A 27,717-nucleotide genomic window follows, 5' to 3' on the forward strand; every position below is an offset into this window, starting at 1 on the left:
TTTTACATTTGCATTTAGTACAGCAATCAATTACGCATTGAATTCCAATATAAAAATATTTTTTATCACAGCCTTCAGATCATTCCTGAACATCATTCAAATCATCATCAGACTGCAGTATGAAATATACAAATACTTCTTCTGTTTTTGAAACAAAAAAGAATGATGACAAGGTCTAGTGAACATTGTGCATAGGGTATAAGCTGAAATTATTATTCCTGGAACAGCAATCTGGCAAATTTTAGTCTTGTGTGCTGCAGCGTTTTTATGCATAGCGGAATTTTACTGCTGAGTTTGCTACACAGTTTTATAGTTAATAGGAATTGTATTGGATTATTACGTCAAAAAAATGTGAGAACTATCTGTCTAAGAGAAGATATGCCTTTTCAAAGGAACAATATAAGGAAAACTGGCTCTGATTCATTTTATACATGAGGAAAACAGCAAAATCTCCTCTGGAGCCAGCCTATTCGTCAAGATAAAACTCTGAGCGAATTACTAGCATTCAGCGGATTTACCTCTCGGCCGCTGGTGGGCCTAGTACAAGTTGAGTCAACAGGTTAGCGTAATAAACACCTTTTATCATGATATTATGTGACCTATAATCTATAAGCAATGCTCTTCATAAAAAATGTTAATTCCGTTTGCTTTCTGTATTCTGAACTTAGCTCTTGTTTATCTATTCTCTTGTTTTGAGATCTGCTCATCAAAACAGAGCAGCAGGTCAATTAAAGAAGGATATGCATGCAGTGCAATCATCTTCAGTACGATCTCAAGTCATAGTCACGTCTTTAATCCACCTAAAATCCAGTCCCAGTACTTCTCACTATTTGAGCAAAAGTATAATTCCTGTTGGAGTCTAAATTAAGATGAGCTCCGGTATTTCAATTTTCTACTGAACTATTTTCATTAATTAAATTGAATTATCTAATTTTATTTATTAATTTACATTTTATTTTTATTTTTTCTTTATTTTTATCTTTGTTGACGACCTTTCATAGTCCTTCTTCTTTTAGAAATTAAGTACTGACCACAATGCATTGAGGCATAAAATTGAACAGGCACTCGTATAATCCTATGACAAACATTCCACACTTGCTAGATAATGTGTTTCATATTGAGGACATCGAAGCACTGAGCCTACGCAGGCCAGATAGAGCTTAAGACACATTATTTTGATCACTGCAAAGCACGCAAGGGCTTTCTGCCTAAGAACAGGGATGCTTTTGCGGAGCACTTTTTAAAGGTTCGATTTGGTTTGTTTGATTTTAGAAAAGCACTTGAGGGCTATTTGTCTAAAGAAGAGCAGAGATTCTTGATGGCTTCATGATGGACTTTTCAAAGAAAACTAGCTGGCATTCACATTGCGCAAGAGAAAACATCAAAAACTCCCATGCGACCAGTCCGTTCGCTGGAATTTCAAACCAGTCGAACTAACAGTATTCACCAAATTTACTGGTAGGTTTATACTCAACAAGGGACATATTTTTGGAGCAGGTAGGTAGTGTAAGTGTCAGTAAATGACGTAGCCAGTCTTGGGCAATAAGCTATGAGTGGCGTTCTTTATCCTACTGAAATATCGTGCTTGGATTCTTTGTCATGTATTGGTGTATATTGGTTGAGACAGATAGATTTTCGCATGTTATGTCTCATGTGCAAGCAGTAATTAGAATGGTGCAAAGCATAGTATAACATCGTCAACGTATTAGACAGTGAGAAACGTGACAACACAGACTAAGAAAGGAATGCAAAAGATACAAAAGCAGATTCGAAATGCATCTGTATTCTACTCAAATCAGAAGGTGAATGCCCATATGATAAGGGTAACACAAACGCAATTATCACTAGTGGATATAATCCTACTTAATTGTGATGCAGTCTCTCTACTGTATATTCATGCTCTGTACGAGATCGTCCACGAATTTCTGAGAAATTATGTTCAATTCTTCTTGCAGGGCTGATTACAGCTATGAAAGCATTGAAAGGCACTAGCGCCGGGCTGTCAAAAGTCCCCAGACCATACATCATATATTAAGTTGGAGCATACGACAGCCTTCAGAATGCCTACGCTAAGACAGGTGCTATATCTTCACTCCTTAACAAGCTAGCGACAGTTGGTATACCCTGAAGTGTAGCATTATTGTTCGCGAAGAATCTTGGAAAAGATGCACGTGAGGAGAAGAACATTAGCACAACTGCAGTCAGTAGTGAATTAATCTTCTTCAGATGTATGGAGCTTCATATAGCGACCAAGCATTTCACTTCCACAAACGAAAATTTGAGCACTTGAAAACTGTTTCCTTTCGATGATCTCAGAGGGACGACTGCGTAATCTCTCCTTTATCTAGATATTTAGACTTCCAGAATGGCTAGATAATCTAAATATCGGAAGATTAAAGCTGTTATTTTATTCTTGAACCGGGATGATAACGCCTCATATAATATTGCAGCGGCTGATCTATTGTCCTAGAAAACTGGATGACACCCCCTTTCCCTGTTTAGTCTTGCCAGCGACTGCTGCTATCCTTAAAGCTCAACTCCATTGCTGAGCTACTCAGTGGCGTAAAGGGGGTGTATGATGCGCCGTCGCAGAGGGGCGCCAAATGGTCTCCAAACAAGATTTTCATCATATCACTGTGTTTTTTTCGGGAAGGGGGGCGCCAAAAAGGTATTTTGCCCCGGGCGCCAGTTATGCTCGCCACTCCACTGGAGCTACTCAGATCTTTTGTTTGCAACACTACAGAAGACACTGCCTCCGACGAGAAGGCATGAAAGTCCGCAAAGCGATCAAAACACCATGAGATTATTTCGTAGTGATATCAGTGTTATAGCTAGAGACGGGCGAGGGTGGACAACTGTCCCTGGGCGTAGTGTCACGGAAATGCCAAACTGACGAAGTTTTAGAATGAAATGGTTTCCATACTTAGAAAACAGAAGGGTGTATGAAATCTGCAGCTGTCTTTAGGCGCTGAAAACTATAGCCAAGTCTTTAGCCATATTGGATGTCCAGTAATAGATTGCATGCATCTTAGGATGTCACCCACTGTCACCACCACCAGATGATGGGAGTCATTAGCATAGATATCGCATCATCTAAAGACGGCTCTCCAGTGGCCGAGCGGTAAAGCCGATAAACTCGGGCCGGGCCTCGAATCCCGGCGAGCAGATTGGCTGCTAACTAAGCGTTTTCATGGTTTCCATATGTGTAACCTATATACAGTCCAAATTCCCTTAGAAAGTCTTTCACGAAGCCATCCCTTCCCTTAGACAGGTAGCCCTCGAATGTTTCACCATAACTAAATAAACTGAACCCAACTCATCATCTGTAAGAGAAGATATCAGTTCTTCATATCCTGGCGTGGTTGTTTGTGGAAAACCACTACCAGAGTTGGATTAGCCATTAAGGAAAGTAAGCACGTGCTTAGGGCATCAGGTAAAGGCGGCGTTACTAAAAGGTGCTTAAAGATTCAAACAAAGAGTGCAAAGGGTCCACAAAAATAAAATTCTCACTGCAGATTTTAGAAGATACCTAGTGCACTTAATCCAAGCCCGAGAAAGAGGGAATGATGAGAAAGAGGCGTTATACTATAGATGTATGTGGAGGCAGCAAAATCTTTGAAGTGCTACGGGCATATAAAAGTCTAATTTGGCAATGAGCATTACTAAACATTCTGATAGCTGCTCCCTTTGTTCGAAATGTAATCCAAACTACTGACATGATGTGTATAGTCGCACTTTGGCCTTCTTTCAAACTTCCAGACAAAGTCGTCTAGATATTGTCTATAGAACTGTCACGCTGAGACTACAAATCGATGTTGTTAAAACCGAGTGTACCGTACAGTAGCTTCCGTTCATGTTTTGAGCATACACCATGCTTTATACCCTCTCCTACACCCCATAGATGTCATGCTACGTATATGTGCATGCTGTACAATACCGGACCCTAAGTGATCTCCTAATTGATCTTTTTGTTGCATCTTCTTGTTTGTACTAACGTTACATTAATTTCTCCATTTCATTCTTAATTTTTATTATTTATATAATTGCAGAACTGATCAGCTATCGTGGATGACTTCTTAAATCGCAATATTTTACAGGAGCGGAAGCACGCTGTCCACTAGGAAGGTTGGGATTTATGCTACTGACCGGGAAATTCGCTTAGCTACATATAGGAACTGTGTGCAGCCAAAATAAAATAAGATACTAAGTCACTAATTTTCTCTTTCCTTACCGCTTGGCTTCGTGTTCTAATTAGAAGCACGTTCGGCTGGCAATAGGGAAGTCCAGAATGCAAATCCTGGGGCGGTCATTCGCTGATATTTTCTATTTCAAATAAATACCTAAAGGCTCAACCAACTAACCAAGTGGTTCCCAAACTAAAATGTGGTAGACGATAATTCTTCACCACCAGCAGGTGGCGATTAGGTTACCACCTCCCCAACTGCCTTTTAAATGGGGAAGAATGTACGGAATTTTCTTTTTTCTCAACGCATGCTTTCATGATGTAATTAGAAGCACTTCTGGATGGCAGTCTTTAAGCCCAGATTTCGAATCCAGGATAGGTCATTTCTGATTTTTTTTTTTTTTGGCTCCTAAATAAACCTAATATTATACATCACCGTTCTATGGTGCTCTACACTCATCTACAATAGCACAATCTCAAATAGAGCTACCAGTGCTTTAATATCGAGATTAGTGTACATAGTGACTCTGAAATTGCAGTTTCGATGGTAATGGTTCAGAGGCACATGTTCTACTGTAGTGTGGATTAGGTTAACATGTCTTTCTGGAGCTGTTTCCAAAGCAGAAGGATGCTGATCATTCTACAGATTTAAGGCGAATGATAAGGCCTTTACCGAAGCTTATAAGTTGGGTAAATCAATGTCTACATGATCTTTTTTCTGATTACATACTTTTTGTTTTGTGTCATATGGGGACAAACTGTATACTAGTTTTTATGCCTGCTTTGAATCAGACACTAATTTTTGTTTGCAGCACCACTATAGGGTTTGCAGTCATACCCTGCTACACGACACTTGAACCATTAGCATCTATGTTCACATATTGCTCAATTGATTTATTAGTTATAGCTTATGTGCATACATTTCTTTGTCATATGTGTATGTATTTTAATATGAATCTTTTGTAAAAAATAAATTAGACTTGCATATATGCATAGGCAAGCTAGTTTGCTATACGAAAATAAAATAAAATTAAAAACCCTGTTCCTTAGACCATATCAACTGGCTGTTTACCCAAGTCTCGTATATTGCTATAGCACCAGATGTTAAATTTAAATCGACCACTTCATTTGAAAGTTATAAAATGGACATTTGTATACTATGTTATCTTTTAGTACATGCTCAGCTGTTGAATTTTTATGGCAAAGGTCCTGAGGGGTATCTGCTTAAAAGAAGAGATGCCCTTCTTTGAGCACTTTTTGAATGAAACTGACTTGTATTCATATTAAACATAGGGAAAACTGTAAAAACAGAGATGTAGCTAACCCATTTGATAGAATTCAAACCTAAATTGTATCACCAGTATTCTGTGTCTTATCTATTCGAGAACCGACACCGGTGGGTATTCTTCTAAAGCAAGATTTTGGTTTATGTTTGCATATAGATATTACTTATGCAGTAGATCATTATCAGACATATAAAAAAAGTGATATCATTGAATGAAATTTAAAAAAATAATAATTCCATTTTGCTACAAACTTCATACACAGGAAACAAGAGAAATAATGCTTTGAATTTTGCTCATCAGAAGAAGCATTAAATAATACAGCACTTTTGATGAGCACAGTTAATTGGTGTGTATATGTATTTTAATCAGTGAGCTGTTCTAATAGATGTTTCATGGAATGGTCAGACTTTCTTAATTTCTCAACCAGACTAGCAGCATTGTTCATCTGACATGAGACAAACTTAAATTAAGATATACATAATTTTTAAAACAGGGCACATAAATTTCTATATAATGGCTAACATAAATTATATTTTATGTTAGCCATTATATAGAAAACTGGCTAAATAAACAGAAAATCTAAAAAATACAGCCGCCTATTCCACAAACAAAAAAAGGACAAATAATCTTAAAATGAACTCAATGATTGCAGACTATAGTAATAACAATTTATTCAAAATGAATGTAGATACAATATTTTACTTTTAAACATGTCAAGAAACTTGTAGTGATCATGCAGCTAATTCAGTTTGCTTTTAAAAAAGTGTGCATTGAAATTAAAAAAAAAAAAAAAAAAAAAAAAAAAAAAGAAAAAGAAAAAGAAAAAAAACAAGAATTTAAAGAAAAAAGAACAAGAGCTTTCCATTATTAAAAACTGTTATGACCTAGAAGAAATCTAATCATATCCTTTCACATTACCATCCATGCACACCAATCACATAATCATCCAGCTAGTTGGAGAAAAATGGTTTTAGGTAATGAATTATTTTGCTTTTTTAATTCCCCTGATATGAAACTCAGCCAGATCAGGTTCATGAATTTAATTGTAAAATACGGGTATTGAGAAGCAACTGTCATTGGCAAAGGGCTTGGGCATATTGTAGATGACAGTAGGAATCTGCCCAGAAGCTGGCCCATAGTTATCCCTATGGGATGGACGGATAGAGGACTAATGTCAATTTCAAAAATATGTCTCTGCAATAATATTATATTAAATTAATTATGTGAGGTTTGTTTGGTGCATTATGAAAAATGAGCACTATTTATGAACAACTTAAGATACTTAACAGTAAATTATCATCACATACATCACAAAAAAGAAATGTATCTCTTTGAGTGTGCATATAGTGAGCTTGGATATATATATATATAAAAGTATATTTTATTTAGTATTATAATATATTATTCTTTTTCATATTTTTATGTTAAATGATAATTCTTAAATAGATAAGAATGAATGAATTTATAAAAACAATCATCTCAACCTTTATAATAAATGACACCTAAAGGTTTTCTCAAAATTTAATACAGTTATTCCCATACATGTTGATTTGGCATCCATAGTTGTTATGGCCAAACTATTATAATGCAAATAACAGAAGAAAAAAAAAATACAAAATGCATTTTAAATGAGAACAGGCCACATCATGCCAAAATAATTTGTACTAAAATTCCAATCATAAGCAAAAATATACAAGTATAAAATAAAAAAATTAAAAAAATATTGTTCTGACATCAAATACAAAACTGCTTACTTTGCTTATAGTACTTAACATTTTATTCAGGGTTAAATTAAAACATCAAAATTCTCAACATTAGAGATACAGAAAATATATTAAAAAAATGTATATGATATAGTATACAATCTCAGCATGCACAATTTATCAATTAAATTTGACTTCCTTTATACGTATTTTTCAAATCATGAGAAACAGTTTTTGGCTGATTTTTGTGATGAAACATTAGAAGATATTTTCCAAGAAGGGATGCTTTAAGGCAAACTGGCTTGCATTCATATTACACGTGGAAAAATCATGACGACGCTTATGCAGGCAGTCCATTCACCAGGATTCAAGCTATTAGTGTTCAGCTTCTCACCAGCTTGTCCACTGGCACACAACAGCCTCTTGTAATACATTATCTGCAGACATGAAATTCTGTATTTATATGAAAAGAAAAAGTTGTACATTCAATATTAATTACAAAACCCATTTTCATACATGCCTACTGACAAATTATAAGTAATCCTCAACTCATGATGAGTATTGTTCCAATAGTTCCATCATAAGTTCATACTGATGTAACTCAGGGTCTTAATAAAATTATACCTTGGTATGTTTGATTATATTGTTATGAATAAGGCTTCTGTTTTACATGAAAATGGTTTAAGGAGGTATAAACTTATGTGACATTTATAAACAATTTATTTGCATACATTCACATGAATTTTATAAAATTAATACATATACATCCCTTTCATTAGTTGATAAGAACAAAAATATATACAAAATTCTTTTAATTAAAATAATGGATAAGTAACTGTTACTTATTTGAAAGAATTATTGTAAAATACAACTTAGTGAAAAATTATTATTCAGGTATGATCAGAATCCTATAAAAACAATGCATGTATGCATAAGCTGTTTATATTTTTCTGTAAAATAAACATTTGATCTGGACAACTGCATACTTTTATTTCAAGATGCTTTTTTAGTTAGGACTACCTAATATACACTAATGTTTGTGAAAATCACAACCATGAAGGAATTATGCACTTTGAACCAAACTTACATGAAATGTAAAGTAAGTTAAGACATACAAATGATTAGAATTACAAAGGGATTATGCATGCATGAAACGAGAACTGGCAGTTGTAAAGGACTGTAAAGTTGTGCTGAAATCTGTTTATCATCCTCCGTCTGCAGTGAACATTTAATTTGTGCTCAGTAGGCCTCGTCAACAGCAGAGGATGCCATACCAACAAGTTTGAACGAGGCCACATCGTCTGTATGCAAGAGGGTGGACTTTCATATCAAACAATCACAGCCCGCACACAGCACAATGCCACAACAGTGATGCATGTTTGGAAGAAATGGACAGCGAGAACCAAACAAGGTGAAATCCTGGCAATGGGGCACACAACAGCACAGGACGACAAACACCTCATCTGCATGGCTGTGATGGATTGTAGAGCATCCTCTCGTATGTTAGTACAATATTGGAGCACGGTTACAAGTGTTCGTCGCTGTCTTCTGCAACATGAACTGCATGTAAGGGTTCCTCTACGCAGGATTGCCCTGTCGCTGAGTAACATATGCCTCCGACTTCAGTGAGCACTGCAACTCAGAGCTTGGCGTGCTCTGTGGCAACAAGTTGCTTTCTCCAACAAATCTTGCTACAATCTGGAGTATAATGATGACAGAGTATGCATTATTTGATGCATTCCAGGCACTATATTTTAGGGGAAAAAAATGCCTGTGCACAAGCCTTCTTTAAGGTACAACAGGTTTTGCATCTTCCCCAGATATGTTGCTCAATCAGCATGCCTAGGATTTCATCGGTCAGCGACTCGCACGTACAGCTAGTGGGCCACACACTGAAACTGAACTTTCACATCAATTCAAAGCCATTCCCCAGGATTACATTCAGAACCTGTACGATTCAATGCCACGATGTGTACAGGCTCTCGCTCAGCATGACAGAAACCCAAAGTACTGATTTTCCAACTTTCGTTTTTTTTTTTTTTTGTTTGTAAATGTGATCGTTTACTTGTATCACTATTGGTAATATGCGGAATAAATTTCATTCATTTCCGACAATTCCTTCATGGTGTTGCATTTTTCACAAACATTAGTGTGTCTACAGCATCCAGTGCCTGCTCAGCATCCTCTCGTATGTTACTGAAGATAAATGACTAACTGAAGACAATTTTTAATCTCTATTGAAATGCCCGTAATGATTCATTGCTAAGCACATAATCTTAAATAACACTTGTCACTCCTAGCAATGCCTCATTCTGCCTCTAGTCCATCATCAGAAAACTCCATCAACCTGCTGTGGAGGAAGCTCCACGTTTATAAAATCATTGCCATCATCTTCAAAGGCAGAATTACAGAGGTTCTGGGAATCCCATATTATCTTTAAATTCTTTCAAAGCTTTTCTCAAGCCTTTTTTTGTACAATGCAATCATAAAATGCTTGTTAAAATTCTACTCAGTATCAACTGTAATCTCCAAATGCGGCTTTATGAATTTGTGTCCATCATCTATACAAATTACACTGACCAAAAAAAAAAAAAAAAAAAAGCATTATCTAATTTTTAAAATTACATTATCTTTCGGCTATGCCGAACTGTATGACGAAAGGGGCAATTCTCAGAACCCGCACATTTCCAGGAAACCCGTTATCGCTCAGATTGGGACCACGTGATCCTTCAGAAGCAGAACTTTCATCTGATTGGTTCATTTCTACCCCGGACAGAGTTTCAGCTGAAACATTTTTGGCAAGGTTTGAAGAAATATCACATAGCCGCTACATTGTTTCTGTAGCTAGGTGGGATTCTTTTTTTTTTCTAAGAATCCTCCCATTTAAACCAGTGATACCAAAAACTTGTTTCTCAGGAAAGTCCCGTCTAGCAGGGACTGTTGATAGAAGTAAATAACCGCTTTAATCAACACTCACTAATAATATAGTAAAATCACAATGACCAAAATTAGCCTCAATCCACTATGTCTAATCCGTTTTCAAAACACATGTTTCACTTTTGTGATAAGAGGAGAGTGGAATGTGGAAATGAACATGAGCTCAGCATAAGAGCGTATAGGTAGTGATCACTTTAGGTTTTCTACAAATGACATTCAGTGGATGAGTTGAATGTTGCCTTTTTTTCCCTCAGAGATAGCTAGATGGTGTTACTAGGTGGCTTAAAGTACAGTCAAAAGTCTTTAATCTGGAATGATCTATAATCCGGACCTCAAAGCTACAAACTTTCTGCACATGCTTAAACGCATGCGCATATGCGTTTAATGTATAATGGACAGTATAAGCTAAGCTAAAATTATCTATTTCAGTTAATGTTGCAGATCGCGTTGTTCCTTATTCTTCTAATTGGATCCGGCTTATTTTTTGCAGACTGTTAGAGCAATTTTATAAAAAGTAAGCTTGAACTTTTGATTATGTCAAAAAGAGTTTCCGATTCTGGAGATATCAAAGGTTTTACAAGCGAAAGCACGTTTTGATGTCCATGAAACAAAAAGTGGAATTGCTGCAAAAAATGGTTAAAGGCATGAAGAAAGTGACAGGTGATTTGTTTCTCTAACCATTCCGAAATCTGTTTATAATTTTCGCGCTGCTCTGCGGGAGAGGAGGGGGTACGTTGCAGCGCACAATGAACTGGAAGTTGATCTGTCAGCACTATCCTCATCTTCAGGGCAGATGTTTTCATTTTATTTGGCTTATAATTCCTCACTAAATGCAGTATTTCATCTCGATGTACTCCGTCTTTGATATGATTTAAATCAAATTCATCATTATAAATATCACGAATACACATGAAATAGTTTTCTGGTTGCAATTTTCTAATTTCAACTATGCGTAATGTATGCTTTACACATGCGCACGTTGAAAGAAAAGTTTATTAAAGTAAACAAATAAATATTAAACTTTTTTTTGTAAATTTTGATACCCTTTAGATCATAATTGCTCTTTATTTCATATTTTTAATTTTATAATTTCTGCATGCCATCTTAAAAGATTTAAACTGATGAGCTATAATACAAAAAAACCGATAATCCGAAATCGCCGAAGAGTCCAAATTAAAGACTTTTGACCGTTTATGATAACCAAATGAGCACCACAGCATTTAATGGGTTAATATATGACATAATTACACAGATTGGAATTTGCTAGCAAGTTTGCCCTTGAAACAGAAAAGAAAATTAAAAATCCTGCTCCAAAGGACATTCCAGCTGGCAACTTTATGAAATTTATATACTACTGTTACGAAATAATTTGATACAGTTTTGTGAAATTAACAAAATATATGGCATTAATGAACTATACAATCATCTGATGCATATTTTAACTATGAATGTCAAATCAGAATAGGGATTTTTTTTTTGCACTGTGGCTGATTCTTACCTTTAGTCATAAAGATGATTATTATGATGCATGTTGCTTTATCGAAGACCTGCCAATGATGGATTACTATATTTCCACCCCACTTTACAGTGCTGAAATTTATTAAAAATATTTCCCTCATTTTCCACTTTTTTCAATAAATTAATTAGAACGAGCTTTCCTATAGTTTAAAATGTATTTGTTGATGTGGTAATCATTGTCTTACTTACAAAGACAAAATCCTATAAATACATACAAAGGTTACATTGAACCTTTCTTCTTGTAATTTTTTACCTTAATGCCAAATTAACACAAGAACTGTTGAAACACAGTGAAGCAAACACAAACTGACATTCATTCTATGATTTCAGCTGCATACTCAACTTCTTGCCTACGACTCTGCAGTTGTGCAATTCTAAGATGTTTCTTCAAGTAAAAAATTTGTTGGTCGATGTGTACATGGATACCGAGGATGTGTAATTCTTAAAAACGCACCAAGCAGTCGGTGATTTTTCATTGTTTTTCTTGAAGTCCTGTTCTAGATATTTTTGCATGTTTACAGAATTAATTCAAATTTGTAACTGGCGATATGATGAGTTAGCGATTTTCTAAAACACATGAAAACAATCGATTTGGCAACTTGGCAATTTTTTTAAAACTCGCCAATCTGGACCGTAATATCTAGTTTTACCATATTGCTGTTGTGAAAAGACATGTTTGATGATGAGTACAAGTTTAACAATTTAAAAATACTGTAATCCTAAAAACAAATCATATGGACCATGGCAGACAAAAAAATAAGAAAGGCACTGCAAAAGCATATGGTTAGACATGGCCAGAATCTCATAAAAAATAGCACACATTAGCTTCTTGGCAAAACATACTTTGGCTCAACTTCGATGTTAATGTTTCTGGTTAAGCAGAAGCAACATTAAAACTGGTTTGCAGTAAATGCTGCCAAATGAACACATAACTGAAATATTTGCTGATATTAAGAAAAATATTAATTTGTTCAGCTAGACATTTAGTACCAATGCTCATCCAATAACAACAACAAAATTGTAAATTTGTTCACAGAATGTAATAAGAAATTTGTGTAAATAAGTACATAAGCAACAACAACAACAAAAGGCACATCAATATCACTGCCACACCATACAATTACGTTTGAATAAGAAAACAGAGTTATGCACACAGCATTGAAAGAATACCTTTGAAGTACACCATATTCATTTCTTATCCTGAATCGAGCAGAACCATGTACTTATTTAATCTGCAACTACATTTTGAAATTTAATAATACACACAAATTATATACATTTAATACACATTTTGTACCGAAATTAAATAATTACAAATATAGTTTTTACTAACCTATACATGCAGAAATTCAGGGAAAAAAGATCGCATTTACCAGTTTGCTTTAAAAAAATGAATTGACATAAATAATTACGGCACAGCTTTAGTATTAGTGCTTTTTGGCGAGAAATTTGTTTGGCGACATTTTGGAGCGATAAATGAAAAATTAATGTAACCTTGGTAACCCTAAATACTGAGCTTCAAACATGCCACCATTTCTGTCCACATAACTTTAACGAATTTGATAGGTATCAGAGCTTTGATGGCAGGAAAGATAAATTGTGTGTTTTTCTTAAAGTTACTTTTGTGTTAGGAAAGCACAACATTTAAATTTTTGGTTGATCTTTACATTACGGTAACTTGGCGATTTTTTGGCGAAAATTTGGCGACCAACTCCCCTACAGCAACCCTCTATTTTTTTTTCCCCGCCGCCATTTTGTCTTCACGAAGTAAAGACATGTTTCTTTTCTTCTTATCTACTGAACAACTTCTTCCAACAATCTACTAGCCGAATTACACTTATGCTAGAAATTTTATCAAACAAAACTGCTTAATCATGACAAATATTCACTGCAAAATTCGGAAAAAGTGCACAATACCATACACCTTACGCGTTTTTCAAAATAACACATACACATAAACCATGTACACGCCGACTTATTTTTACTTAAAAAAACATCCCAGAATTGCACAAAAATGGCATTGCGCACACTCTTCACTATATCCATGTACACTGCTTTTTTCTCATAAATTCGAAAAATTTCACGAAAATACATGACAATTTTCTCAATCTTTAAACCCGGTAAAAAGAACATATATGAAATTACCTGATCGCGAAAAAGTATTTACCCTTTACAAATATGAACATTTCCACATATAAAATAAATAAAATATCCAAAAACTTTTACCTCTAAATCATCTACTACATTATACACGTCACCAACGAATTCATACATGAAGCATTACAAATATTTAGTATCAAATATTTAAATTATTTCCATGCACGTTTATTTCAACTTAAACGTAAACCAAATTCCTACAAGCATAAAATTCACAAAATAACTATCATTTCATTAAAATATCACTGAACCATGTACACGTTGACTTATTTTTACTTAAAAAAAACATCCCAGAATTGCACAAAAATGGCATTCCGCACACTCTTCACCATATCCATGTACACTGCTTTTATCTCATAAATTAAAAAAATTTCACGAAAATACATGACAATTTTCTCAATCTTTAAACCCGGTAAAAAGAACATATATGAAATTACATGATCACGAAAAAATATTTACCCTTTACAAATATGAACATTTCCACATATAAAATAAATAAAATATCCAAAAACTTTTACCTCTAAATCATCCATTACATTATATATGTCACCAACGAATTCATACATGAAGCATTACAAATATTTATTATCAAATATTTAAATGATTTCCATGCACATTTATTTCAACTTAAACATACACCAAATTCCTACAAGTGTAAAATTCACAAAATAACTATCATTTCATTAAAATATAATTAAATTCAAAAACACCACTTAAAATATACATGAGCACATACATTCAATTAATAAAAATTACCTTACAATCCTAATTACTTTAAACTAAATCATTGCTAATAACAATTTTCCCAATAATACCAAATTCCTTTCCACCTTACATTTCCAACAATGCATAAAAATAATTAAAAATACTAACTTACCTAATCTCCTTCAGAATCTTCATTACGTGGCGGATACACTTTTCTTCATTCTCTTTCAGAATCTTTAAAATCATACTTATCTTTCAAAGCAAGATACCAGGTAAAATAAATAACATAATAAAACATGTTTATTTCTCTCTCACACAACCTTAAAAAACATTTCTTACTATCCTTTTCAATACCACTAAATACCCATTTCGAATTCACTTTACTTACGGCCATGGGATCCAAAAATTCACAAACACTATTTCACACAACACAGAATAAAGCCAAATACAAAATTTCCAGATTTTTTCCCGATTTCCCCCCTTTTCCGATTAAAGAACCGTAATTCGTCCATTAATATCACATGACATATCCCATGATCCCTCATTTCCCCCACACAAAATAATGTGTAATCGGAACTCAGTACTGCTCACATTATTACCGAAGTCCCAGGTAGTAACCTTTATCGCCTCCAAAATGTCGCCAAACTACCAGTTACCGTAATGTAAAGATCAACCAAATTTTTTTTTTAAAAGCCAAATTTTTGATAGTTAAAACTGGTGCTTTTAATATTACATCACATGAGTCTTGACATTTTTTCATATGTCAACTCTGCATATTCTAATAAATCCACCCCCCCCCAAGGAAAAAAAAACACATTTTCAGTAGCATGAAGTAAACTCTTGGTGTTTCCTTTGCTAAGGAGATCAAAATTACCATGGTCTAAAAATACTTATTTACCTCGTATTAGAACTAAAGGGATGTGTAATTGCATGAATTCATAGGTTCAAATCAAGACCAAAATCAGGTTTCATTATTGCTTTTATAACATTTTCATAATTTGTCTGACTATAAAAAATATGTTGCTTAGATTATGGAATATATTGCTTATAATTTAGAGTTCTCAAATTTTGTAAATCTTACAACCTAACAGCTGTATGTGATAACCTTCACTGAGTATTATTACTTTTATTAATAGTATGTTGACATAACAGTTGACTTTTTATTTTAAATTTTATGCAGATTTTCTACATTACTTAAACATTTTATCGAACAGAAATCTGAATTTTTTGTAATAAAAACTCTATAATAAAAGTAAGAGTACAATTTATATATAAAAATTTGACTACATGGGAAGCACTTAGATACTGATTTCAATGTCTTTAAATGTTATTATCATAAAGTTTAGATGTACAGAACAGAAGGCACACTTTGTGCTTACGACTCAGTCAACCATTTGTGGCATGATAACAATTAAGTTCAAATGTAAAATTTAAATTCAAATAAATTTGTAGCCCAAAGGCTGCACAAATCAATTTAATGCAAAGTTGGTTAAAAACTTAACTGGCATGGAATTCAACTATCAGCAATTATAATGCAAGGCTGAAGACTACAAATCTTTTCTTATCTAGCAACCTATTAATGTGGCCTCAAAAGGCAAAACACGGTTTGTTTTACAAAATAAAAACTTCATTTGGATTCTGGTGAGAAAACGGATAAAAGAAATTGACAGTAAAGATCCCAAGCATAAAATAACTCTGGTTACAAAATAAAGAAACGTTACATACTTTGTTCCCTGATTAATTATTCAGTACATGAAATAGTGTAATGCATTTTTGTATTTATTTAAATGCTTTCCAAAACTGACAGGATTTTGCAAACATATTGACCATATTTTTCGACCTATAGATGCAACACTTTTTCTCTTCAGAAGTAAGATTTAGAATTAAGAAATAAGAAAATAAGAGAGAATTATGAATAGAAAATAAATACATATGCTGGCTAGCAGAAGAAGGATGCCTTCATAAAGTACTTTTTAAGACAAACTGGCTCAGATTCACATTACATCTACGGAAAACTACTAAAACTCCCATATAGCCAGCCTGAACTACCACTGTTCAGTGGCTATCACTCCACCACTAGTGGATTCCAATGACTGTTCGAATTTTCACAGAAATTATCATTTACGATGATTGTTGTATTATTACCATTGGTACAAAATTTACTCATTATGATAATTAAATTTTAGCTTTTAAATTATAATCATAAATTACTTGTAATAAATTGAGGGATTAAAAAATACACACTTCTTAATATTTTTACCATTTACAAAATTTAATCATAAAAAATATTTCTAACACTAGTACAAAACTTGCCCATTATAATTGAATTTGATTTCCTTCAGTTTGAAATATTTTTTTATTTTCTTTTAATAACAGCATCTAAGAAACTAAAGTAACATATACTAGTTTGAAATGAATTTTTTAACCTTTTGTAAATTTCATTATTCATAAACATAAAAATTAACCTTTTGTAAATTAAAAATATTAGCTAAGTACTAATATAATAAAATATAAATATGAACTAACTACTTAAAATATTAATGTTTAATACATTATATTTTGTAATTAAAAATATTAACATTTTGTAAATTTCATTACTCATAACATAATAATTGTCATAAATTCATTTACAGTAGTGTTTCAAGAATTTATCATAGCAGTACTTGAAATATTGAAAATTAGAGAAAGACTGTTTATTCTGATTAAGAGCTTATTTTTTAGGATTGTTATTTATTCTAGATCGGGTTTTGTTTACAATCCGCCATTTTTTTCCGATCTTCAAAACCGGGTCTACCGTGGCGACCAAAGTTTGTCGCCAAATAAAATCGCCAAAAGGACCAATACTAAAGCTGTTCCATAATTACAATTGAAAACCTATTCATTTAAGCAAATAATGGATTATAAATTTTAATTTTACCTTACAATCAAGAATGACAATAGCCACATCACACCCACACCACGCTGCATACAGGCAAGAGAACATTAACTGGGCTGAATAACAAAACAACCATCACAGCAAAAGCTACTGCTTCTTGCTGCAATTTTTAATTTCGCTACAAATAACAGAATAATACTAGAATTGCTTACAATAAGTGTACATAGAATGTTAGGCTTTTGGTATTAATATTACACTCTCTAGCTCGGCTGAAGTTAATATGTTAATGTTTCTGGCTAAGCATGTTCAACTAGATGCATTATTAAAGCTGATTTCCAATAACGTCTGGAAAGTTGAGCGCAGATAACCAAAATATTTGCTCAGCCAGATATTTAACATTACTATTAATACGATATCAAAGAGAACATGAAAAAATGAGTATATTTGTTCAAAAGAACACAGAAATACAAGAATATATTACATTTCGCAGTATTTAAAGAAAAATGGGTGAATAAGTACATAAACGACACGAATTTTTTTTCTTCCTTTTAACTGCACACACAAACCAATAAACTATATACAATTCATAAATAATTTTGTATTCAAAGTTAATTAAATATTTACAAAATCAAAAATAATTCTTACCTATACATTCAGCAGAAAACGAATTATGCCTATAATTGCGGTCTGTGCAAGAAAAAAAATAATGATTAAAATTAATCAAAAAGACAATTAAATTTTAAAAATACTATTCATTTAAGTGGAAAAAGCATTAGAATTTTAATTTATTTGAATTTCAACTTAAAATTTGGAACAATAAATAACACTTGTATACTCACCACTACAACATCCCACCACGTTCGAGAACAAAATGGCGCTCGATTCGCATGGCACATTGGAGGCAAGGTTCTTTAATATACTTGGAGGCATGTTCATGCGCAGATGGTCTCTGCGCAACCAGTCGTACGTTTAGCATTTTTACCATGTTTGAGCTAGCCGTCCGACGTCGTACGGGTAGACACTTCCAGCAATATGCCGGCAATATCGATAATGATGATGATGATGATTCAAGATAGCGTAAAAAATTGCGCCAAGGGAAGCACTTCCGCAGAGAACCCGGTAAATGTAAACATCGCCAACTTTGGCGATAATAGTTCAAACCTGGTAACCTATCGGATTCATCCCATTCGCTTGTTCGAAGGTTTCAACCATTCTTCTTGCGTTCATTTTGTTGAATTATCACTGTTGTTGATCGCATTTGGAGATTTATATTCTTCTTCTCTAATTTATTATTATTTTTTCTGATTTTCCACGTTATTTTTTCTGAATTTTTTAACAACGAATAGATAGAAATATTTTCGTATAATTAAAGAAGTTTTCGTCGATAAATGCCGGTTCTCGACTCCAATTTTTTTGGCGTAAAATTTTAACAAGATACTATATTGTTAATGCTTTTCTAACAATAACTTTTCAAAGGATGGCAGGTGTGACATAATTAGCTGATTAAATTGAAAAAAAAAAAAAAAATATATTAATGATTATCTAAGATGACAGAGTAGTTGATGCATCCCCATGATCATCAAAATTAGCAAACCACAGCTGGTGTAAGGAATACAGTTCAAATGACTCTTGAAAAATAATAAAATGTAGTTCTAGTTTTATTAACAATGCTACTAAAGAAAATTTGATTACTGTTGAAAGTTATTTATATTGTGAAATATATTATGAAAAAGACAGGTTTATTTTTGTATATCACGTTTAATCGGTTAGTTTTACATCTACATACCTATTATATGTGAATTTTTACTACCATATGCTTAATATATTGTTTTGTCTGCTAACTTGAATTTACATGCACAAAAAATCACGTTTACGGCTCGGCTCATCGATGGCGAGTAAAAATTGCAATGGCGCCAACGGGTTCTCTGCGAATGAAAACCCACGCCAAGTGCCGCTTATCCGAGTTTTACCTTTATCTGAGTCTGAAATATTGTTATGACTACCCTGAAGAAAAAACAAAATATTGTGCTGTCGCTGCGTGATCGAGAATTACTTTGGATGCCAAAAACTCATTTTCTAAATCTGAATGTTATATCTCAGCGTATTTTAAATCCTAATTTAAGTATTACCTACTCATGTAAAACGTCCACAAGACAAATAGTATATGATGGTGGCCTGTTATTTTTTGATAATTATTCTACCTGCTACTCTGTATATAGTGATAAACGCAAATTCCCACTATTATTCAAATTCCAAGTTTCTAAAGCAAAGAAAAGAATATCAGATGTTGTATCTTACATTACTCCAGTGTCCAAAATTATTGATCAATGCACATGTGGGCTGCAAAAGTGCACTTGTCTCTCTAAATTTCTTCTTTCTATATCTGAAGACAGCTGGTTATGTCAGCATAATTTAAATTCAGGCTGTATTATGCGTGAAATTTACGTTGGCCCAAACTTTCGATTTAAATATTGTGACTGGGATATGTATGGTGAGCGAATTACTTTGACTTCAAGTTTAAACCCCTATAAAAATACATTACCTGGATCCAAGGGAGAAGATGTAGTAGCCAACCTTGCAATTTTTACAGTTTTACCTTTGGAGTTTTATGCTATTCTTCAAATAAAACGAAGTGTGTTTGGAAAGACTTGTAACCATGTGAATGTGTCTGAAGAGCTTCTTATTCTGGGCATTGGTACTACTGATGTGCATATTTACAGTTTTCCAGATGTCATAAAAGAAGGTTTGGATACTAATTTCATAACTGTTATGTTATTTTGTCTCATCAACTTTGTTCATTTGTGTTACTTTATTTAATCTTTAGAAATAGTATGATAGGCAGATGTATTGTCAAATAGAGCATGAATATAAAATTGTACAATTTTTTTTATATATATATATATATATATATATATATCATGACTGGTTTTTAAAATATTTTTTTCAGGAATTTTGGACAAAAGCAGCAAATCAAATTTGTTTTCTTGTTAAGTTACAGATTGAAGTTATCCTTAATATAAGCACATGACTGGAAAATTTAATAGGAAAAATACATTTTCTTAAACAGTGGCATTTTAAAAAGATGCCAAAAAGTTAGTCTTGTTACTGTTATTTAATACTGAATGTCTTCAAATCAAAATAGGGCAATTTTTTCTAGTTAGGCTGTGAAACCTTTCTCATGTGATGTCGCTATTAGAACCACTGACCGTGATTATTCTTAGGCATTTAACCCATAGCTGGTGGGGGCTCTAAGGCAATTGATGTTAATTTTGTAATAAGCACTAATTAGTGCCACCAGAGGGGCCTGTTGATGTTTGTTCGAGCTGGTGAGAAATGATGCAATAACAGGCAGAAATGGGAAAGTTGTTCTCTGGTGAGAAAAGAACACTTGAAATGCTGAATAGTAATGAAAACGAAATTTGAAACACAGTGTAGGTCCAGTAGGAAATCAAATACAAAATAAAAGAATAATATAGTGAGCACGCATGAAGCATAGAATAAAATACGTGAATAATAATAAGAAGAAAATAATAAAGCATAGTCCATATCTTGCTTTAGGGGGAAATATGATGTCCAAAATTGGCTTTGTCAGTTAAACTGAATTAATATCAGAATACATAAAACTGTTTATATTCTGTACGTGAGTAAGTAAGCTGCATTGTGAAAAATTGTCCTTGGCTGCTTTTAAGAATGCAGAATCATCAGATCGTAATTTATTAAATTAATAATATGTGGATAGTCAGAATTGGCAAGTGATTTGTAGAATCATTAACATGTGGGATGTCAAGATCTTGATCTAAACAGATGTTTTGCACAAACCAGGGAGGATGGTAAGCTATCAGAAAAGTGCTGAAGAAACACTGCAATGAGTATAGAAAACTATTAATTGTATATTGTTTGTCTCCTTGTATATCTTTATATCTTTGATATTGTATATCTTTATCTCCTTTTTGAAAATACCAGTAACAAATCAACACTGCTTTTAACTGACCATTAAGCTTATTCACAAATACTCTTCTGTTACTTGATCACAATTACTCTTTTGTGTCTTGAAACTGATTTGATGGTACAAATGTCATAAACAGTCCTGGATACATGTGGTCACTATATGTGGCAATATTTTGTGTTGGATAGTTTAGTTGAGATTTTGTTTGTATGGCAACCCTTTTTACTTGGAAACTTTTGTGAAGAATGCGATTGTATTTCATCGGGGTGCTTGTGTGATTATTTGTTGAATAATGGTGTACGAAGGAAGTTTTGGAGAGATATCAGCCACTTGGGGTATAGTTGACTTTAAGGTATCCCTTGTATTATGGCAAAGTTGTTGTTTGATTTATCGCCAAGTAGTTGTTTCATTTATGGTAGCCTGAGTAGTTGAATGTTATGGAAAACCTATTGTGACGTAATCGGGTGCATGATTCTGGGAAATTTTGAATCATGAGATGTTTTGTAAGCGTTTTTGTGGTGTGTGCTAAAACCGTTTAGATGGATTTGAATGGGTTTGTAGGAAGAAGGGTTCAGGTGGTCACTATGTGAAGAGTTCAATCAGAAAGAGTACCTGGTTTGAAAAAAGTCATTTGAGTATGATTGATATTTTGATTTTTATGTGGCTCTGGGTGTGCGAAGCGAACTCGAAAATCATGGTAAGTGAATATTTGCTTTTGGTAGTGCTTAAATGTATAACATGTTTTTCCTTTTTTATGTTATTTTATTGTTTGGTTTAAAATGTATTTTATTGAGATTATGTATTTTTTGTTTGCCTATTTGTAGACTTTGGTGCAATATCAATGTGTTCATGGACAGAGTAAAGGGAGTGCGCAATGCAAGTTTGTGCAATTCTGGGATTTTTTTTAAAGTGAAAATAGGTCGACGTGTACATGGATAAAGTCAAAGGAGTGCGCAATGCCATTTTTGTGCAATTCGTTTTTTTTTTTTTTTTAAAGTTAAAATAAGTAGATGTGTACGTGGATACCGAGTTTGTGCAATTCTTTGTCTTGTTATTTTGGCTTTGTGTAGCGGCGATTTATGGTGCAAAAATCGCTCCTTCGCAAGCCAAAATAATGAGTCAAAGAATTGCACAAAATTGATATCCATATACCGCCAAAAATCGCCAAGTTTCGCCAAAGTGTACCCTAAACTATACTTATACCGCCACCTGTTTTAGAATGTATTCAAGCTAGATTTAATTTGAGAAGATATCTTGTTTGAGTTATTAATGAAACATTTGTTCATGGTGATGTCCTGGCAGAAGTGTATTTTTGCAGTTTTTATGGCATACAGGATTTTTGAAGCCAAACTTGACCTGTGAGAAGTGCAGATCTCATATAAAGACTGGGAATAAAAATTGGATTTGCAGAAAAATTGTTGAGGGTAAAGAATGTGTTTCTCAACGAAGTTTGAGGTTTGGATCCTGGTTTTCCTGCAGTGAGATACCATGTGTTTCTAGTTTGCAAATTCATATATAATTTTTTTTTTTCCCAAAAAAGTATTGAGAATGTAAAGTTGGAACTTACAAATAAGTTGGACACTTGTAATCTTTCTCACTGTAGTATTCATGAGCATATAAATTGCCATTTACCATTCTGCACTTTTTATTTAACCATTATTCTTCATTTTTCATTTAAAATATTTCAAAACCTTGAAATTAATGGTTTAATTTTAAAATCAGCTCCTCAAGGTTTCAGCAATTCAAATGATTTAACAAAATAAAATTAAGGTACTTTTCCATTTCGCCTGTGCAAATTTCACCAAGCAGACTTTATTGGCAGCAACACATAGTATACACATAACAAATGCTAGTTATAAGCAGTTTTTATTTTAAAGGCATAAACATTTTAATATTGTTTCAAATTTTGTAAAATGAAAATAAATAAAGAGAATAAATTTGTAAAAAGACATTAATTTAAGAATCTCTACATATAATAAAAGAAGTGTGTCAGTGTGTCTTTCGTTCGCGCTGAGCATAAGCTAATAGACCCACGGCTACGAAATTTGGTACATAGGTGCATCTAGACAAGAGCCAGTGCACGTCAAAGCGATTTTTTCGAAATTCGAATTAGAATTTTTTTTATTTTATGTTTTGTGAAGAAATCGCGTCATTTTACATAATGCGCTATAGGAAAGCGAGATTTTACTCTACACACTCCATTTTCACATCATCATGAAACGTAGGCGCTTAGCTATTTTACGAACTTAAAATAAATTTTGTGTTTCAATAAATCAATTAAATACGAATTTATTTAATAAAATGAGCTTAACACCTTTTCAACGGGATTTTTTCTAAAAAAGTTTATTTTTAAAAATGTACAGTTTATTTTTCTTGATTTTTGGGCTCGTTAAACTTTCATCCTCGCGACTTTTGCAAAAAGAATTTTGGAAAAATGATAATATTTTGTATTTAAAAAAAAAATTTTAAATGAAGCTTCCGAGTACACTTCGCGCATTTCACATCTTTAAAAATGTGATTTGGGCAACAATTTTTCATCCTATTTCTTTTGTCACTGTTTTTAAGAGATTGGCATATTTCATTGTCATTTTTTATATATATAATACATTTTTATTGATTTTTTTCATTTTTTGATAAAGTTGTTCTGCAGAGTAAAATTCTGCACAAAATTTTTTGTTTTGAGTTTTTTTCAGGTTATTTTTTGCTTATTTTACTATTTGTAAGATATTGAAAAGTTTTACATGATTTTTTTTCTTCAACGGAAAGTTGGTTAATTTTTTTATTAGGATAATTAACATTTGTATTAAGGGATATAGCTTATTTCATTGTAATTTTTTTCTCTTGAAAATATAAGATAAAATATCATTAATTATACTGTGCTTTTCAGAATTTTTTTGTATTCTTTTATGTTTTTTATTGCTCATTTCACTGTCTTTAAGATATTGAAAAGTTTTGAGTGATTTTTTTAGGAAACAAAGTCCTTAATCTCCTTTATACCATTTGAGTTCTTAAGATTTTGCAAAGGGAAGTTGGTTAATTTATTTATTAGGATAATTAATATTTGTAATAAGGGATATTGCTTATTTCATTGTAATTTTGTTATACGTAATAATTTTTTTTTTTATGAAGTTGTTCTGCAGAGTAAAATTTTAAGCAGTTTTTAAATTTAACATTTGGTGTTCCCTTCAGCCATTTTTCCGGTACATTTAAAAGCCAGACAAAGGCTGGCGAAGCTGCTAGTTTACTGTGCTTTCATGGTACAACAGCCTGATTTGCTGTTTCATATCACGTGACCCCAAGTGATCTCATCTCATGTAAATTACGCTACAAAAATCTTATTCTCTCAGTAATTATCTATATTAATTTCAAGTTAAATCTTAATTGGGAATACAAATTTAAATGCAAGAATAACTTCAATTTGTATGAATTGCTTACTCAGAAATTATATAAAACGGCAGTGCTTTACTTCGCTAGTGCACTCTCATTAGAATTAATGAATTTAATCCTTGACTTCGCCTTTTCTATATTTTTGCCTTCGAGTGAGTGGTATGATTGCATCTTAATTACCGCGAATGGCCTTAGGACATGAAATTGAACTATCTGGTAAAAATTCTATGTAATTGTATGCCAGTATTGGAAGAAACAATCAATCTGATAAAAAACGGCTGCGACTTGTTTTGAAAATAAGAAGTAAACGGTTACCAATGAGGATATTCCGTTTGACATCGGTTGTACCATTTTTGGCGACTTTATTGCTTGCATCGGCAAAATGGAAAAGTACCAAAATTAATATACAAACTGCTATTTATTCATCACTGCAATACATCATCATTATTGCTGCAATAGTTCTTATGTTAGAAAATGTCAACTTTAAATTAAAGTGCAAATATAATATCCCCATGATGTCGCACTGTATCTTCAGGTATTAATTTCTATGAGGAATGTGTAACAAGTTTGTTATTTGAGGGACGGGAATTGCTTTCTTCTGTTATGTCCTTGACGAGTTTAAAAACAAATCTGTAAAACTCAAAAAATTATGCTTATAGAGTGAAATAATGCAAGTTATTTCATCTTTTTTGTTTTTCTTTTTGCTGCATTTCTCACTTTTATTTTATTTTTATAGGTTGTATGACTTCCTTCAAACTTGGTGATGTATATGAGAGAGGAAAAGTTGGGTATTATCCTACTGGACTGCCATTAAATTGTCATGTTAATTCAGCTCCACCTCTATTATTTAACGTGCATTGTTTTGGACAAGAAGTACGTTTTGGAGGGTTTCCATTTTGTTACATAACATGTTCTGTAAAAGATGAGTTTAATTTTTTGGTGCAAACTATAGATGGTCGTAAAACATTAAAAAGTGCCTTTCGCAGAAGCAGCATAATGAATGATGATCCAAATCCAGTATGTTTTCATCCAGATAATTCCAACAGAATAATATATCAAAATTCTCAAGCAGTTCGTTGCTACAAAATTTTAAATTCTGACACAAGTCTTGAACTGGAAGAGGATTTTACGTTGCACTCTACAGTGTTCCCTACTTTTGTTAAAAAACGCCTATATAGTTCGTATGGTAGGTCAGTTGTTCAGAAGTTTCATCCCCATTATGTACGCCATGGTAGGTCAGTTGTTCAGAAGTTTCATTTTTCTAATGAGAAAACTGTCATGTCTGTTTATTATGAAGATGAGTTAGATATATTTGCCATTTTATTTATATATCCAAATGACTTTACTTGTAATGGTTATATTAAGTTGTATGACAATTTCATTGGACAAGAGTTAAGAACTTTTAATCTTTATATGAAATTAGATGAGACAAATTCCTATGAATTGCACATGGACCTCAGTGTCATTGTTGTATTGGAAAAAGTTGGTACTACTTTTAAAGTTCATATACATCAACTGGGTTTACATGATGATGAAGAAACAAAACATTCATAATAGCTGTGAAAATGTTTGGTTTATATTATTAACCTGTTCCAAATCCTTGTGTGTATATGAAACGTAATTTTACAATAAGAAATAAAGGGAAAATAATTAATTATATTCTTATAAAAAATCCTATTGTTTTCATTATAACACTGTGTAATGTTAAAATACAAATGCAGTGGAAGAAATATATACTGTGCATAAAGGAGGCAGGCACTGCATATAACTGCATGGTACATAATTTTTTTTTTCTGCTATCCAGATTAACAGTAATTTTTTAACATACTCTAAGGTCTCTGATCTTTGGTATTCGATTCCCCCCTTTGGTAATTTAAGAAAATCTTTGCTTTTCACAATCATAGAATGCGAAAAACAATAATACCAAAAAAAATCTGAAAGCTTTTAGATTTGATATTATGCCCGAACGCATTTTTTCATTTACACATTTCATGAGCCATTGTGCTAAAAATATTTAAAAACAATGTATCTTTAGGATTTCTTATAGACAGTCTCATGTTCTAGAGATTAAAATGTTTTATTTCTTAAGCGTTGCCACTGCTTGATTTCAAATTGTTGAGTGTTTAATCAGAAATCTGTTAAAGTTTTAAAGAACATGAAATACACAATGAAACAAATTCAAAATTCCAAGTTCGGGCTTCCAGATGCCCATATTCGGGTGGAGGATTAAATTATTTAAAATTTGATGGCTGTAAGTTCCTTTATTTTTTTTTTAAATTCAAGAAAAATGCATGTATTCATGCAGATTCTTCATTATTTAATTTCGTTAAATATATTTGCTGGTATTTAATATTTGGTGGCAACAATTTGAAAAGTAGTAACTGATGCAAAATGCTGTTTTGAGACTAATAGCCCTTCTGGCTAAAAAGAATCACTCGACAGTTTAAGAGTTATGATGCAAGCTGTTAACTGAATAATAGAAACAGATATTCTGACACTCATAGTATTGTTGTGGAAAAGGTAAAGAAATGTAGTAAGAAGTCATGACTCATCAACATCGAATCATATTAGAAACTGATACCAAGTACCAAAAAAAAAAAAATTTCACGTCGAAACAGAATGTGTACAAAGTTAGATGTATTTTAAAGTGGACATATACCAAAATACCATTGTATTGCACTTCACCTGTCCTTCATTTCATGAAATTGTTTTTTTTTTTGTGTGTGTGGTTTAATCTTTTTTTCAAATATAAACATGAAACTGCAATTAACAAAGTATTTAAAAAACATAGAGAAGAAAATGAAAAAAGAATTGATGAATGAATTCATGAAGTAAGAGGTGGAGTTTATTAAGTGAGTGTAGAAAACTGTTCTTCTATTTTTCTTTTCCTAACACTGCGATATCCATTGTATTATTTTATGTAACATTAAAAGAATTTTATATTTTCGTCAATTTTTCAGATACCTGTGATAAATATCAGATTTTTTTCCATGATTGTAGTCCAAAATATTTGTTATACA

The 27,717-nt window shown here is 32.7% G+C and overlaps 1 protein-coding gene and 1 long non-coding RNA gene across 2 annotated transcripts; one reads left to right on the plus strand and one right to left on the minus strand.

Moving 5' to 3' along the window:
• Window positions 1–6,977: 6,977 nt before the first annotated feature.
• Window positions 6,978–18,052, minus strand: LOC146994243 (uncharacterized). The gene is made up of 2 exons (XR_015044095.1): window positions 18,010–18,052; window positions 6,978–7,609 (listed from the first exon to the last, which is right to left on the minus strand). It is a non-coding gene; the product is annotated as an uncharacterized LOC146994243 (long non-coding RNA).
• A 342-nt stretch (window positions 18,053–18,394) lies between these two features.
• Window positions 18,395–27,656, plus strand: LOC146994244 (DDB1- and CUL4-associated factor 17-like). The gene is made up of 2 exons (XM_085827098.1): window positions 18,395–20,107; window positions 25,434–27,656. The coding sequence occupies exons 1-2, from the start codon at window positions 19,360–19,362 to the stop codon at window positions 26,249–26,251; spliced, it is 1,566 nt and encodes a 521-aa protein (XP_085683224.1). The 5' UTR covers window positions 18,395–19,359; the 3' UTR covers window positions 26,252–27,656.
• The last annotated feature ends 61 nt before the right edge of the window (window positions 27,657–27,717 follow it).

This window comes from Stegodyphus dumicola, chromosome 11, assembly GCF_044657685.1.
Source record: "Stegodyphus dumicola isolate Sdum_Otavi_A_Nest chromosome 11, ASM4465768v1".
NCBI classification, from domain to species: domain Eukaryota; kingdom Metazoa; phylum Arthropoda; class Arachnida; order Araneae; family Eresidae; genus Stegodyphus; species Stegodyphus dumicola.